General features: G+C 44.5%; 1 protein-coding gene across 2 annotated transcripts in view; it reads right to left on the bottom strand.

Moving 5' to 3' along the window:
- Nucleotides 1–3,997: 3,997 nt before the first annotated feature.
- The window catches only part of MKRN1 (makorin ring finger protein 1), a 34,570-nt gene continuing 21,704 nt past the window's right edge, over nucleotides 3,998–16,863 (bottom strand). Inside the window, exons 3-8 of one of the 2 annotated variants that reach the window (XM_077828162.1) lie at nucleotides 16,574–16,800; nucleotides 7,445–7,671; nucleotides 6,711–6,925; nucleotides 5,930–5,973; nucleotides 5,252–5,390; nucleotides 3,998–4,883 (exon numbers count right to left, since the gene is read on the bottom strand). In XM_077828162.1, coding sequence (XP_077684288.1) covers nucleotides 4,799–4,883; nucleotides 5,252–5,390; nucleotides 5,930–5,973; nucleotides 6,711–6,925; nucleotides 7,445–7,671; nucleotides 16,574–16,800 — 937 coding nt within the window. In that variant the 3' untranslated portion in view covers nucleotides 3,998–4,798. Of the gene's footprint in view, nucleotides 4,884–5,251; nucleotides 5,391–5,862; nucleotides 5,974–6,710; nucleotides 6,926–7,444; nucleotides 7,672–16,573; nucleotides 16,801–16,863 lie in introns of both variants that reach the window. The other variant, XM_077828155.1, reaches the window with a different exon arrangement.

The following is a 16,863-nucleotide window of genomic DNA, read 5'->3' as shown; positions in this document are numbered from 1 at the left end:
AGCCCCCACCTGCACTCCAATCCTCTCATCCCTGCCTCCCCCCTGAGCCTGCACCTCCAGCCAGAGCCATCACCCCCTCACACACCCCCAACTGTCTGCCCCAGCCCTGAGCACCCTCCCACACTCCAAACCCCTTGACCGCACCCCTACCACACATCACCTCCATATTGGTGCACATAACAAAATTCAGTCCACACATGGACGTAAAAAATTAGAGGGAACACTGTGCCAGGACTTATGTTGGAATATTTACTCACACTGCAACAGCAGAAGGAGTGCTGTGTGAGCACATATGAACAACTTTATACTATGTGGGATGAGTTGTGTGGACCCATTGCACTACCATAAGATATAAAAGTCAAGTGAACCAATGTAAATTTCCATTGCATAATTCTTTAGCAGAGGTGAAATTTAGCAAGGGCTAATCCAAGATGCCAGAAGAAGGAACATGGCTGTGAGAAGTTTTTCTAATTCCAAGTTTTCATTGGCAGGATTATGCCTTGAAGCATGAGAGTTTATACATTTTATACATTTTTATCCTGAAATTACTGTGGATGTTATTAATCTCATCTATTTCTGAATCTAAAGCTTAAAAAAAAAAAAAAAAAAAAACCCAAACCACAGTAGTAGCACATTTCACAGATCAATTTTGTTTGCAAACATTGTCGCTTAGCATTTCAAAATCTGTTGCCTTTCAATCATATTTAACTTCCTCTTACTCTTGTATGCTAAGAAAGGGCACGCAGAAGCCAATGATTGATTATACCATTTTTTTTTGGTATACTGCTCAAATATCGTCTTAGCCTCTTCTCTAAAATGTAATCTGTTGCACTGCTAACCCCTTCAGAATCTGAGTTGATTATAAACAAGTCTGGTTATTAATTAATAATCAGACCCATAGCCAGCCAAGTTCAAGTGGAGAGGCTGTGCAATGATATAGGAAGGTACCTCCCCTTGGGTGGGTGGGTAGCGGGGGGAGAGGTGCAATTTCTTGCATTTTAAAAAATTTAGCAACATTTCATAAGAAAAAAACCAAAGAACGGAAGTGCCTACCTTGTATTGAGCTGTAATTCTGTACTAGGAGAACCTGTCTGTGGCCAGCTAGATTCTGTTGATACACCAATGAATCATAGAATCATAGAATATCAGGGTTGGAAGGGACCCCTGAAGGTCATCTAGTCCAACCCCCTGCTTGAAGCAGGACCAATTCCCAGTTAAATCATCCCAGCCAGGGCTTTGTCAAGCCTGACCTTAAAAACTTCCAAGGAAGGAGATTCCACCACCTCCCTAGGCAACGCATTCCAGTGTTTCACCACCCTCTTAGTGAAAAAGTTTTTCCTAATATCCAATCTAAACCTCCCCCACTGCAACTTGAGACCATTACTCCTCGTTCTGTCATCTGCTACCATTGAGAACAGTCTAGAGCCATCCTCTTTGGAACCCCCTTTCAGGTAGTTGAAAGCAGCTATCAAATCCCCCCTCATTCTTCTCTTCTGCAGGCTAAACAATCCCAGCTCCCTCAGCCTCTCCTCATAAGTCATGTGTTCTAGACCCCTAATCATTTTTGTTGCCCTTCGCTGGACTCTCTCCAATTTATCCACATCCTTCTTGTAGTGTGGGGCCCAAAACTGGACACAGTACTCCAGATGAGGCCTCACCAATGTCGAATAGAGGGGGACGATCACGTCCCTCGATCTGCTCGCTATGCCCCTACGTATACATCCCAAAATGCCATTGGCCTTCTTGGCAACAAGGGCACACTGCTGACTCATATCCAGCTTCTCGTCCACTGTCACCCCTAGGTCCTTTTCCGCAGAACTGCTGCCTAGCCATTCGGTCCCTAGTCTGTAGCGGTGCATTGGATTCTTCCATCCTAAGTGCAGGACCCTGCACTTATCCTTATTGAACCTCATCAGATTTCTTTTGGCCCAATCCTCCAATTTGTCTAGGTCCTTCTGTATCCTATCCCTCCCCTCCAGCGTATCTACCACTCCTCCCAGTTTAGTATCATCCGCAATGAATGAGCACCCAGAATAACGCAAGTGCCCGATTGCATCTCACATCAGATGCAGAAACAAACAGTGCATAAGATTTTCAAAAGCCAAATTCAACATCTTTCAGTGCGCACAGCTTATTCTCAATGAAGATGAAGCATACTATTCTATCCCTAACCCCTACAGAGAACATTGGGCTCCCTTTTCCTTTCCTTTGCACAGCCAAGTCTGCTACCTCTCTCCCTTCCCTCTCAACACTTCCTCCTCTCCCACAAAATATCCTACAGAACCACTTTTTTTGTTATTTAAACAGTATGTGCACATTTGTAAATGATTTGGCACCGAGCTTTCTACAGGGAAGTTAATTTGTCCATCATGTTTGGTTCTGCTTTCTCTTCATTAACCCTTGTTTTCCTCCTCTCCCATTTCCTTCCAAAACGGTTGTTACTCTCTCGCTGCATCCTTCCCTATTTTTCCTATGCTTTTGTCTCCCCCACCTAGCTCTGTATCCTTTTCCCCCCCACTCTGCCTGGCCTCTCCACCCCCACACTTCTCTCCCCATTTGGGATCTGTGCATTCTACTAGCCACCACAATGTGTGTGTGCAGGATAAGGAATCTGGATAGGCTAAGACCAGTTTCAACAGTACTCACCTTTTCCTTCATCCCCGCCCCCACAGTCTATTTGAAAACATTTTCACTGCCGTTTACTTAAATATCTCCTGATTCCCAGTGACAAAGGCACTTTACAGTGTAATATACACAGTGGCCCATAAAGGAGGGTGTGGTCCACCAGGAAGTAGTTAGCCTACAGCAGTGCTTTGAGTTCTCTGGATAAACAGTACTAAGTACGAAGTATTATAGGAGGCGTTTGTTATCCACTGACACCACAAGCAATATTTGATGTGCATGTTGTAAAATGTACAGCCCAGAACAAACTGACAGAATTGAGCCAGTCTTAGACCTCAACTCTGAGAAGGAAAGCCACCTCTGTTATCACTCAGTGGTAATCCCAAGCACTTTCATAGTTTGGTGGTCTCAGCTGTCTTTGTTCATAAAAATGTTCTCTCTTTATATATTATAGAATTTCCTGTTTTGCACAAGGCTGTTGACAAGATACAGTTGTGTATTAATGCTGCAACATGACTATGGCATTGCACAGGACTCAGTAATTACTAGTAACCAGACTAGTTTACACTAAGGGCATACAAACAGAGGCTGAGATCAAGAGACTCCCAGCTTAAAGAAAGAACAGACTTCTTGTTTAATTGTTTGTTTTTTATTTGGGAAAAGTGCTTCTTACAAAAGGCAGCTGCAAAACAATACATCATAGACCTCAGCAACAACTTCTTATTCCATTTTAAAAGTGAAAGGAGAGGCTGTCTCAGGCAAGAGAAGCAGCAAAACAGATCATGGGGCATCCATGAGTCATTAAAAGAGCAGCAATAATTTAACACAAGGTTAAAATTCCTGCATTGGAGCTTTGGTGGCAAAAGATGAGCTCTTATCAATGGGATTCTATCTTGCTATTGCATGACTGCTAGTTATTCGCTAGGTAACCCAATAACTCACAACAAGTTTGCAGCTCTTCCAAGCAATCTGCATAATTCAGATGGGATATGAGCCAGGAGTGCCTTGAACCAACTAAGTAGTATAGTGATTTCCTAGATAAGCTCATGGCTTGAGTGGTTATCGATGGTATAAAACTATGTGAGCAATGCAATTAAGGGATCCCGACCTGATGTTCTACTGGATAACAATATGGTGAGAACCCTCTTCTGGCTAACCAGATTCCTACTTTTAGTCAGCCCCTATAATATACATTAGAGAGAGCTGATGTATTAAGGAATGCCAAGTTATATCTGATGGTTAAGACCATTGCCACAGACTGGGCTGAGACCACTAAACCAGTTTCATGTCCAATTGGAGATTACAATTCATGCACCAAAATGCGAGGAGAGTTGGTTTTTGTTTTTTTAAACATATACAGAGAGTCTCCCAGCCCTTGAGATCCAACTCTGCATTTATTTGTTTATACACATTGAAAGTACTCCTTTCACGTACAAACACATTTTCCTTTCATGCTAAACACAGTAAAAACCTGGAACAGTCGCACCTGGTTCTGGTTACACAGTAGTAATAGTAATGTGCAAGTAAACAGGAGACCAAAACCACAAATGAAGATGTGTACATCAGGGGTTGGAACAGAGCTGAAGCCAGCAAGAAGTACATGTGTCTGGCCTGAAATCGGAAGTACTGATTTGAAGTCCACAGCAGAAAAAGGCCACTGGCCAATTTATATCCCCCCACTGCATGGCCACTGCTCTCATTTTTGTATCTGGGCTCTTCAAGATGAGTGTGGAAGTCCTGTAAACACTTTAACCCTGGAACTGGGTGAATCCCGTCAGGAACACAGATGAAGCAACAAACCTAAGCTAACTGTTTGACAGTTAATTCATTTTACAAAAACTAACGTTTTAAAGAGGTCTTGTTATTTGTTTAAACAGAGAAAAACAAACACTCCTGGGGCGAGGGGAGGAGACAGACCCTGGGTCAAAGTTATTACAACAGCACCTGGAATCGATAGGCCTGCCTAGGAGAAACACAGGCACTGCCACGCCACAGGAAAGAGCTACTGCCTGATGCCGAGCAGACAGTCCAAACTCCGCTGACAGGTGCTATAGATCCAAGTCATAATAATCTTCCAGCTCGTCGTGAAACAAGTCCCACTCGTCCTCGGAGTCTGTCAACTCATCATCGCCTCCTGCTGCCAAAAGCATGAGCAACATCTCGCCGAGCTCAAAGGTCACAACCTCATCCTCGTCGTTCTCGAAGGGGTCGCTGCTCTCCCTCTCCTCAATGAATTCCCAGAACCGATTCCTTCGCTGGGCCTGCAAAGGGAACACAGTTATTGCTCTTGTGTGACCGAGAGTTACAAGATACATATGCTCCTGGGGCTTACAATGCTCAGCTCCCAGGTATATAACATGCAGCTAGCCATGCTTCACAATGGGATCTGCATTTACTCCTGCTATAGCTGACCACCACCAACATTTCTGCCTCAAGATACAGGTGACATTAGGAAATATGTCTCTTGCACAGTCTGCCCTCCATCACTTCCAGTCTTTGGACCACTCTCCCCTCCAATCTACTATGTATGTTTTACTAGATAAGCAAATTTGAGGTATTCACACCTTTTCCTTCTCTCTTTCAAAAAGTCTACCCCTTTGTTTTAGAAAGCAAAAGCAGTGAGACTTACTCGATATCTACTCGATGTTCCCACTTTCTGTCTCTGTGGCTCCTCTCGGCGACCATCGGGATATGCATGTTTGTAAAAACAGTTCCCTCCAAATGGACAGCTCCCACGGCCTTCATCAAAATACCTGCATGGCTTGTTGCTGGAAAGGAAAATATCGCAACCCTTACTCACAGCAGAGCCAGTCAGAATTCAGTATTGCATTTGCCTATCGTCCAGGGGGTCTCTTTAAATATGCACCATTTGCCGCTGACACCATTTTATCAATAAAAATACATACACAGAAATGATGTATTACACTATGTGCATACCCAACAGATGTGTGCGTGGGTAGATGCATGCATAGGGAAGCTGATGACTCACAGTGCACAAGTCTACCACCTTATGACTGTATCAATTATGTATTGGGTGGGTAAGGAAAAAGCTTGTGAGGTCAATAAGTACATAGGAAAGCTAGGTGACTGTGTGGATGCATGCATCTGTGGGTGGATAAGTAAGGATGCACTGTGGGGGTGGAAAGGAGGTATGAGAGGGCTTTGGATAAACACCCTTGTTCTCCAGGTGTGCCCTTATCTCTGCAGTCTTAACTTGACAAAAGGCTGCAGCGCTCGTACCTCATTGCCTCCTTGTATTTCTGAATGAGTTTCTGCTTCTCTTCCTTCTCCTCCACCCAGTACTCACTTGGAATGACAAAGTTAGATGTGATCCGACATTCTGGGCAGGACCTGGGGAACGAAGAGACTGCACTGCAAAATTCCACATTACAGGGGCGCTCTGTCCCATTATAAAACATACCACAGCACATATCCCATCTTTAAAGATATATCCTAGTGTGCCTGGGCACTTACTGCCAGGACTTTGTACTTCTTTTTCAATCTACGTTCTCTTTTGCACAAGACGACAACCTAAACTCTTCCTCTTCTTTCAGAACTCAACTCAGCAGCTGATCGTTTTGTCTCCAAAGAACTTGGGGGGGGGAGGGGGGGAGAAAAAACATTTCACACAGACTCCTTTTTCTTTAGATTTAGATAAATTTATTTTTTTTGTAGTTTTGTTTGGTTTTTGTATTTGTTTGTTTGGGTTTCTTTAGAACGCCTCAAAGAGGGTATGGGTCATTGGCTGGCTAATAAGGGCAGTGAAAAGTTAGGAAACATACATTCAGAACTGGTTAATCTGTTTTCACCATCTAATCTGGGTGCCTGAAACCTTTAAACGGTAACTAACTGAAGACAAAACATGATTTTCATCCAAATAAGTGGATTTTGCAAACTAATCTAGATTAACTAGGTCAGACTGTAATACAAACAAAATGCTACCCCTGGAAGATGACTTCAGTTCTGGATTAATGTTAGTTAGGATGCATTAAATGCAGTCTTTGTGGGGGGACTTTGTTGCAAGTTGTCACAAGATACTAAATTCTTCCCACGTAACAAAGCACAATCAAGATGGGGAAGTGCCTCACTTTATAATCTTGCTCTCAAATTGTTTAGCGCTTCTCCACTTGCGGATGCATTTGAGACAGTAAGTATGGTTGCAGTTGGAGAGGATCCCAAAGCGGCGCTCGCTGGGGTTGGCTTTTTCATATACCACCTCCATGCAGATCCCACACACCATGTCTTTACTACGCTGAACGGCAAATGAGAGCTCCATGTCCTTCTCATGAGCCTCAATGCAAGACTGAAGAGGAGAGAGAGAAAACCAGCCTGTAATCTTGTGCACTATTTAATACGTTTTGACTCACTAGTTTCATCTTAAATGTATTCTCCCCACATTCTACACTAAAAAGGATATAAACCATCTGGAAGGTTCAGGTCGTCAAAAAACAATCTTTCAGGTAATAGGAGGCAATGGTCAACTTCAAGTTCAGGCTCTTTTCCAAGAACCCAGGCAGAAATAGCTGAACTAAAACTTCATGAAAACTGACCTAAGTTACCCACATTTGAGTGTTTGAAACAAGCATTAGTACAATTATACAGACTTTATCCTCAATGCAGACAGCGTCCAGCTTCTTTTAAACAAGGCTGCTTTGAAAACAGCCTTGACAGGAAATAGTTCAGTTTGCAATGTGGACCTTCTTGTTAACTGACTGACTTGCATGCAGTCAACTTCAGAAGAAAGGGAATGAATGACAAGTGATTGCACAAGGCAAGGGAGTAACCTGAAGCTATTCAACACACAAGCCATTTGTATCCTTACCTTTATGTGTTGGGATCTCTGGGCAGCATCAACTGGATGTAAAACCTGCAACCCACACATGTCACACACATCCCCATGGATATACACGCAGTTCTCTCCATAACGACATTCTCCTACTGCAGCGTAGGGGCACAGTTGCTTCTTCATCTCCACATTTGCTTGCTGCTTTTCATACTCTTCCTCAATTACCATTCCCTGCAAAGGTGTTTCGATGCAGGAAGGGGCAGCTGCAGGGGGAAGTTAGAGATGGTAAATGTGTTACATTTGAGTGTTAGGGTTTGCAATGCATGCTTTTCAGCTATAAAAACTTTCGGCAAACCAACTCAGTTTATCCAAGGAACATAACAATAAAGCCCTCAAAACCTCGCCCTGAAATGACGTAGCAATTTCTTCACCCTAGAAGGAAGTGCAGAAGTAGTTTCAACTCTGATTTTCTCAGCTTTCAATATAAGCAAGGCAAGGCAATCAGTGCATTAGTGGTGAGAGTCAACCTTATCCAACAGGACAAGGTCAATACTAAGAAAACTGACCAGTTCTGAAAGCGGGTAAATACTCTTGTGGTTCAACCATGCTTGTAACAAGGTTTGGTTCAAGTATGAACTGAATTAAATCATGCTGACAGTAGGTTAAAAACCCTGTCCCTCCTGCTTTTTGAATCAGTTCAAACATGATTTACATGGGCTGAAACAAGCTTCAGTACATGGTGGTTAAACTCTTGTGCTTCAGCCACTAAAACTGGTGTTTTGTCCCTATACAGCCAACACCTAGGCCCTGTAGAAGAGGAAGGATACTTACCAGGAGGACTAACTTGGAGCTACAAAAATACTGCCTCAACAGATTCTTATGCTCATGAGTCAGGTTAGTTAGCATGCTGTTGCACAGGCTGCAGTTCTTAAGCAGTTAGTTGCTGGGGTGGCTTTCACTGCTGGAGTCACAGGAAATTTCTAGAACAGAGGATAAGAACCCTGCCCAAGTCTCTTACTACTTCTCTGGCAAATCTCAAATCCCCCTTCTGAAGTGTAAGGCGGGATAACGAGCGTGGATTTGTTGAGATCATACCTGCAGAGAATTCTGATCACAGATAAGTAATCTTTGTTTCCTCTTCATAAATTGCCTCGGCTGTTCTTCATTCTGGGGAGAAGAACTAGCAATATTAGTCCCCCAGGAACTAGCTGAAATAGTGATTAAAGGACTTCTGTTCCTAATCAGCCATAGGATTTGTCCTGGTCGTCAAGAGAACACTGAGTAAGTTTGTGAATTAAATTTAAAGAAAATGCTCTCCAAGTTCCTAGATATGTCTACAGACAGTTCTAAATTAAATTGGCAGTGTTGCAGCAACCCTAGTCAAAGGAGTCCCAGCAGCTTTTGATTAACAGGATCCCTGCCTGGTCAATAATTGAGCTGAAAATCTTATCCATTTGTCTACTCCCTCTGGGCTGAGATGGATTCCTCTTGAGATTTCTCCCTCTGTGCCAGGAACCTACAGGATGATTTGTGAAATGGTATAACTGAATTTCCTTTTATCATCCAAATTATGGAATAGCCTCACCAACTCAGTCATGAGCTGAGGAAAGATAATGGTTCAGTTTAAATGACAAGTGAGATGCCACTTTGGCATGAGGACAAAACTTAAGTTTATCCATATTGAACACTAAGAAAGATCAGCAATGGCACCTTGCATTTCACTTGCATTTCTGATCAACATTACAAAATAAGCAAAAAAGAAAACAGTCTAGGTTCGAATGGATCTTCTGTTGACCTAGTGAGCATCAGGTTCAGATAGGTGAAAAAAGACAACTATTCTTAAAGGCTTAATAGATGCTTAATTTAAAGGCTTACTTTAACTGTGGGGAAAGATAATCCATGATTTGATATGGGAAAGAAAAAACAATCCAATATAAAACAACGAGGACAGGATCTGGAGGCTCTTTCCTTAAAGGAATGAGAAACAGTTCCACTTTAGGGCATAAGATTTCCAATGGAAGGCTTACAAGATTCTAATGTAATTTGCCGGGTTTCTTCCAAGAGCAGTCTTCATCTACTAAACTCCAGGATGTAAAATGCCATAGGGAGGAACTATGGATCTGGGTGCAGGTTCAATCCTCCCTTGTGAGATAACAGGTCTGGAAAAGAAGAGAAGAATCACCTGTTGCTCCTCTGCCAGAATGAGGCCTAGAACCAGAACTCATTTATAATCTGGTACTACAAGAGTTGTGTGTTGCCTCTTGCATCTTCTCTACAAGAACCAGAGGCAAAAGAGGGGGAAAAATAAGGTTTCCACCCCCATGGAGCAGAAAAGTATGGGACAAGCATCACTGCTTTTGTGCAAATAGTCAGGCATTTGGTATACTCTGCAGAAGTATGTATGTATTTCTGGATGCCCCCACCTTGAGGTAAGTTGAACCACAAAAGGCTTACTTTAAAGTTCAGTCATATTGATCCTGGCTCAGCTTGTTTGCTATGGATTTTTTTTTGCCCCAGGCAAGCGAAAGACAAAAGAATGACTTAATTCTCAACTCACTAATCCCAAAGACTTGCTTTTCAACAAAGAGAAAGCTCTCCAGTTGCTCCCATTCTTCAATCCTCCATGCATCACGATACTACTACATTGGGATGAAGGGACCTCTGTTGGTTGCCAGAGTACATGTAACTCTCCTGACTGAGAAAAAAAAAAAAAGAAAAAAAAAATTTGGTCCAGCAGGCTGTTGTATAAGCCTGCAAGCTATTCTTTCATCTGCATCACGGGAAGGAAGGAAGCAGCTTTCAAGAGGTTTACAATGGAGAAATGGGGTAGATCCTGGATCATGACGTTTTCCCCTCCACACTGCTTGGCTGTTCTTCTCAGCCATTCCAGAGATTAGTCTGGCTTGCCGATTATACCTAAGTGCTGGAAGTGAATTGCCAAGCTTGAACCTCAAGAGTATTTCCTGGGTGTTTGTTACTCCAAACATACACAAAGCACACAACTCAAAGACCAAGGCTTCCAGACTAATCTTGAGGAAAAGCATTGTTGCTTTTCAAGTTATTGTGCATAATTTTCCATGAAAGCTTGAATCTGAACTTTACAGAAACAACCTGAAAGCTCTGAGATACAGGTGTCTTCTTAAGGTCACTTTCAGAACATCACATGTATCAGATATATTGTTAGCAGTACACAACATTATCTTTAGCTGCTTCTTGACATTCCCAAGCAACAGCTTTCATTTCTCTTGGCTAACAATAATATTCCAAGAAGGGCAGGAGCCTGGACTAAAGGTGCAAATCATAATTCTGCCACAACACGGATAAATGACAATCTTCATTAAGAACCAGAAAAAAGAACAACTGCCTTGGCTCTTATCCATTTGACCTGGTGTCCTTGAATTACTGTCCAGAGGTGCTGATCTTACAGCCTTGAAAGACCTGATCTTCTGGGCCAAATAATGCTGTCACAACCAAATGAGAACCTGGAGTCAGGGAAGTCCTTGTGGCCCTGAAAAAGCCCATCAGGTTCTTTGCTACTGAAACAAATGGCTAGCTGCAACAGAAGCTTTTTTTGTAGACTCCATAAGGCACACTAATACAGTACTATTTCCCTCCTTTGATTCCCAGGGCTAGATTTTTAAAGCTAGCTATCTTTTAAAGTTGTCTTGGTACCTAAAAATGCAGATAGTCCTCTGTGAAAATCCCACCAGATGCTTATCTGCAGTTTTATGTGCTGGATACCTTTAAAAATCTCCCAACATACTAAAGATTTTGTCTGTTCCTGAACTGCATATACAAAAAGTTCTCAAGAGTCTAGTGCAATTGGCATGTATTAAAATAGGAAGAAGCTGAGAGGTGTTCCTCATGGAACATGGAAGGAATCTCCTCAGTCATGAGTTCCTCTTCCCCTCCTATTCCAAAGTGTCATTTTAATTCGTAGGTACTCGGGAGAAATCTCCCCTGGAGCTAGTATATTATTCCTACCCCCCCCCCCCCCCCCCGTATGGCTCAGAATCCAGTGACCGATGAGCACTTTTTACTCCTGGGGGAATCCTGCGTCACTGCTCACGCACAGAATTCATGTCCCCGGCAGATTTCTTTGCTTCCCCACAGAAAAATGACTTCTGATGGGAAAGCAAAGGGAAGCTGCAAGAGCGGTCATGCGCCCCTCCCCGGCGGCACAGGCAGGTTGGCTCAGGTCCCAGAGCAGCCGGTAGAGACATAAATCACCGCCAGGGGAGGGAGGCAATTGTGCAAATGAGACAGACGGACAGACACACTGTCCCTCTCACTCGCTATTGCAGCACACTCAGCATGGAGGGGCAGGGCTTCAGGGTGTTTCTGAGGAGGTAGGCATGGGGCAGGCTCTGTCCCCTCAGGCAGAGCAGAATGTAGCAGCCTGCCTGCTTAGTGAATTGTTCCCATTGTCTTTGTGAATTCCCCCGGAGTATAAAACAGATAAAAGTTTTAAGGCTCTTTCACATTGCCAGAGTGGTGTAAAGCAGTGGTTCTCAAAGCCAGTCTGCCACTTGTTCAGGGAAAGCCCCTGGCAGGCCAGACCGGTTTGTTTACCTGCTGTGTCCGCAGGTTTGGCCGATCGCAGCTCCCACTGGCCGCGGTTTGCAGGCCAATGGGGGCTGCAGGAAGGGCGGCCAGCATGTCCCTTGGCCTGCGCCGCTTCCTGTAGTCCCCAGTGGCCTGGAGCGGCGAACCATGGCCAGTGGGAGTCACAATCGGCCAAACCTGCAGACGTGGCAGGTAAATAAACTGGTCCGGCCTGCCAGGGGCCTTACTGTAAAGGACAGTATGGCCTTATAAATACTTACGGTGCTTTCATGATTAGAACTGGTCTACATTTTTGGATTGAAAAAATTTCCTATCAAAATGTGCTCCATGAACTGTTTGCTACTGACCTTTCTGAAGATGGTCAGTAGCCAATATAAATTGCGAGTTTGATTCCCCAGCCCTCACTTGCTCGTCTGTTGCCTATGAGGTAACACCGAGCATATGGCTGCATATATTTGTTGTCTAATAACTAGAAATTAAGGGTCAAACCTAGCTACATTACTATTTGGCAAGGGTCTTGGGGATTTCCTCCATTGCTCCCGACTCTCATTCGCCATCCACCTTATTGTAGTTTAAATAAATTACCAAAATAATTGAAATCAGAGTGATTATATTGTGTTATTTTGACAAAAAATATGAAGAGTTTTGCAGAATTTTAAAATATTGTGCGCAGAATTTTTAATTTGTTGCAGAATTCCCCTAGAAGTAACTTTTATAAATTAAAAATAAATACCCTGAAGAACTCCAAGGAATAGAAAGTATTTTTTAAATAAAAGGATGTGGAATGAGACCGGGGGAAATACAAAGTTATTTAGGAACATAGGACTAGGAGAGGCCTCCTGGGTCGAAGCCAATCCCCCGCTATTGCAGACAACCCTCTCATATATAATTCTATTCAGAAACTTACCAAGCTCCATCTTAAAACTAGTTAGGTTGTTAGTCCCTATTGTTAACTCCCTACTGGGAGGCTGTTCCAAAACATCACTCCTCAGATGGCTAAAAACCACGTTCTAATTTCCATCCTGAATTTATGGGCAGAGCTATCCATTCATTCTATGTCAACATTATCCTTTAGCTTAAATAGCTCTTCTGCTGTTTAACTCCCCCAGCACCTGCAATGTATTTCAAGAGCAATCATAACCCCTCTCAGCCTTCATTCTTCTAGGCTAAGCAAGCCATGCTTTTGGTCTCCTCTCATAAGTTAGGTTCTCCATTCCCCTGCTCATCGTGGTAGCCCTCCTCTGCACCTGTTCCAATTTTTAAATTTTTTTTTTAAAATGGGTGACCAAAATTGTCCATAGTACAGATAAGGTTTTACCATCACCTCTATTAATACTTATCTCTACTGGAAATACCTTCCCTGATGCATCCTAGGATTGCATTTGCCTTTTTCACCACCACATCACACTGATGGCTCAGTTATCCTGTGACTGACGAATACGCACATGCCTTTTTATCATTTCCACCTGATCTAGGGTGATCATATTTCTCTATGCTGAATACGGGACACTTGGCAAAGGTACTCATATTCAAGCGAGTTCAATGGCAATTAAATCAGAACTATGCAGTACAAACATTCAAATTAACAAACAAGTTGACTGAGCCCGTTAAAAAGAAATCCTGTATCGTTGGCTTCTTTTGATTTACCCTCTTATCTTTAAGGTTCACATGGGAAGGGGTGACACACACACAGTCCCGTACACCTCTCTCACACAGGGATGGTGACCAACCGACCTGAGCCTCCCTGCCCATCGCTCTCCACCCTCCTTGCCTGGCTGGGCCTCCGGCATGGACCTGCCTCTCCTGGTACCTGGCGCTGCGTCTTCCCGAGGCAACAAGTGGGGAGGCATGGAGGGTCACATACTCCTCTCCCCAGATTTCTGCCAGGGTTCACACCAGAATGTAGCCAGCAGCAGCCTTCTGGCATTGTGTTGGAGGGAACGGACCTGCTTCCAGGCACAGGGGTAAGGGTGGGGGAGGGATGACCTGTAGAGTCTTTGCAGAGCTCATCTCTTCTCCCCCCCCACACCTCATGTAGCTGGAAGCAACTTGTCCCTTCCTGCCTGCATTAGTGTCGAAAGACAGCTAACGCTTCCAGGCTGCTGCTGGCCACCAACATAACCCAGCTGCCTCTGGCTACAGCATGGGCAGGAAGGGGTTAAGCCCTAAGAATGCATTGTGCACCAGGGCCCAGGGAACCTGACTGCACAGGCTTCAGCGAACCTGGCCAGAGAGGTGGCTCAGCAGGGGAGGATGCCTAGGGGATGGAGCAGCCACGCTCCCCGGGGGCAAGACCCAGGGTGATGGAAAGGGTGGGTGAAGAGGGTGCTAAGTCCCTGCCCCGGGGTTGCTGTGGAGCCTGCAGGTTCGGGGCATGAACAGGCTGGAAATCGCTTCCCCCCCTCTCACTCCAGAGCTTAGCTGAGGGGTGGAGAGGCTTCCCTGTGCCAGCGCTGTGCGGGGCTTTGGCACATACAGGACTCTGCTCCTCCAAGTCAGCACCCCGGGCCGGAGGTTCTTGGGCTTTCCTGCAGTGGGAGAAGGAAGGAGCCTGCCAGCCAGGCTATTGGTGAGTTGAGCGCTTTGACCAGGGGCTGGGGGGACAAAGCAGGGCGTGGACAGCGAGAGGAGGACCATGTAGAGGGCCAATGGATGGGCAGCAGAGGTGACATGTAACTGGCTGCCGCCTGGCGCCTCCCCACACTCACCAGCCACCACAGCGCACAGCCAGCATGAAATGGGACGGGGCCCTGCTGGCCAAAAACCAGCACACAGCAGGGGTTGCGCTGATGGACCAGCAGGGGGAGCAGCCAGCCCCACGCGCTGCATCTTCGCCCCACCACTAGCCTTTCACATCCACCCCCATCAACGGCCACTAGACCCCACCCCCCTCACCGCTGGGCGGGAGGCTGTCGAGCAGGGATCAAGCCAGTGGGAGGACCCACCAGCACTGATGTGGCGGGAACGGGGGGGGGGGGGGAGGGGGAGAGGGGAACAGAAAATATGGGGCAATTTGCCCATTTTAAAGAAAAAGTTGGGACACCCACAGGAGGGCTTAAATACGGGACATCTGGTCACCCTAACCTGACGACACCCCAGTTCATAGCAAAAATTCTTGTTAGTCCCTAAATGCATGACCCTGCACTTTATGCTATTAATTTTAATTCAATTTCTATTACTCCAGTCCTCAAAGTCATCCAATTCTTCCTCCTCTGTATTGACGATGCCTCTCAGCTTTGTTAGACTCATGCTCTGGTGACCCTGAGTCTCCATAAATTGTGTCCCTGACCAAGCATGGAGAGGACCAAGCCTCAGTAAGACCAAGCAAGTTAAGAATGTTGGCCAAACAGCATTCCTAAATGTCAAGGCACTGAAGAAGAAACTTCAAAACACACAGCTCTGCTCTTAGATCCAGTATTCAACTGATTTCACAAGCAGAAGGTTTTTTGAACTATGTGCCCCTTTGCTCCAGTGAAAACAGAGATCTGCATACTGTCACTATAGAGAAGAAGCACAGTAAGGGAAAACAGGTGGATCTTTATTCCTGTAGACCTACTGGAACATCCAAGCTACACAGACCAAATGATTATCACAGTCACCAATTCTGATACCTCCAGAACAGAATTCAGCCTGCAAGATGACTGCCTTCAAAATCAAACAGCACCAAAAGCTGCCCTTTCCTTGGAGTCTTAACTGTGAAATTATTCTCTGTTCACACCAACAGTAGAGGTAGATGGTGAACTCAGTATGCAGATATGAGGGCATCAAGAGTTGCTTCAGGAACAGAATGCGTCTAATAATCTCAGAACTATACTGACTCAACACCAAAGTTCCCTCCACCCCAGCCATGATGGTGTGGTGTAACAGCTATTCATGCTCTAAGGTCTTATTTGGAGTTTTTGTTGCCCTGATTCACGGATGCTATATGGCCAGGCAGTAGAACCTCTTTTAAGTAAGCATTTTCAGCCAGCTTGTTTCCTCCTGGGCCTGGGAATAAAGGCAACACAAAGATTCTCCAAGGCAGACCAGACAACAGATGTACTGATCACATATATTTTGGTAACAAGAGGGGCACCCTCTTGAAATCTGATTTCTTGCCAACATCATCCATGGTGTCCTATGAAAAGTCAATTATAGAAAGATAAACACTAGAAAGAAAAGAATCTAATATTGTTTCAATTAAAAAATTGTATATGTACAACACACACATGCACCGCTTCTCTAAGGGGAGAGAGAGGGAACTTGAAGGAGAAGGTTCTGCAACCTACTTAGACCAGGGAAAAAAGGGAATGGAGGAACTACAGGGCGAGCCCTTCATTATACAGGTTCTAGAACATTTGGGTCCGTGCCCCAGGTGCTCCATTACCCCCAATAACTGCTATGGAATCACTGTGCTGCCCATGCAAGAGTATGTGAGCCAACTTCAGAATAGGGGGATCAACTAAAAACAATTCATGAAGAATATATTCCACTTTAAAAACAAAACGTTCACACTCATTACAGATGGCTTAAGATGACAAAACACTGAAGTAGTTTGCACACTGCATGTAATTTGTGAACCCACAAAAGAAAATTACCGTTATCCCATGATCAGCTTACCACGTCCACAATATGGCTGCCCAGGGACAAATTCTACAGCATTCACCCAGTCTTCAGCACCTGCTCCTGTAGCTGCCAGATCTGTATCTTTAACTTCAGTCTCACCAGTGCTTGCTTCAAGTGCTTCAGGGAGAGATGGGAGGTCTGAAGATGCTGATGGATAAGTTTTTGCAGCTGGATTCACAGTAGTCACTTCTTCCCGCTTCAATGGCTTGGTATGTTCATATCTAACAAATTAAATGCTGCATGTGAACTCAGTAAGAAGTCACCCATACAACAGTCTTGTACAA

This window comes from Eretmochelys imbricata, chromosome 1 (genome assembly GCF_965152235.1).
Source record: "Eretmochelys imbricata isolate rEreImb1 chromosome 1, rEreImb1.hap1, whole genome shotgun sequence".
NCBI lineage: Eukaryota > Metazoa > Chordata > Testudines > Cheloniidae > Eretmochelys > Eretmochelys imbricata.
The sequence above is the reverse complement of the archived record's forward strand: the minus strand, read 5'-3'. Positions and strand labels throughout refer to the sequence as shown.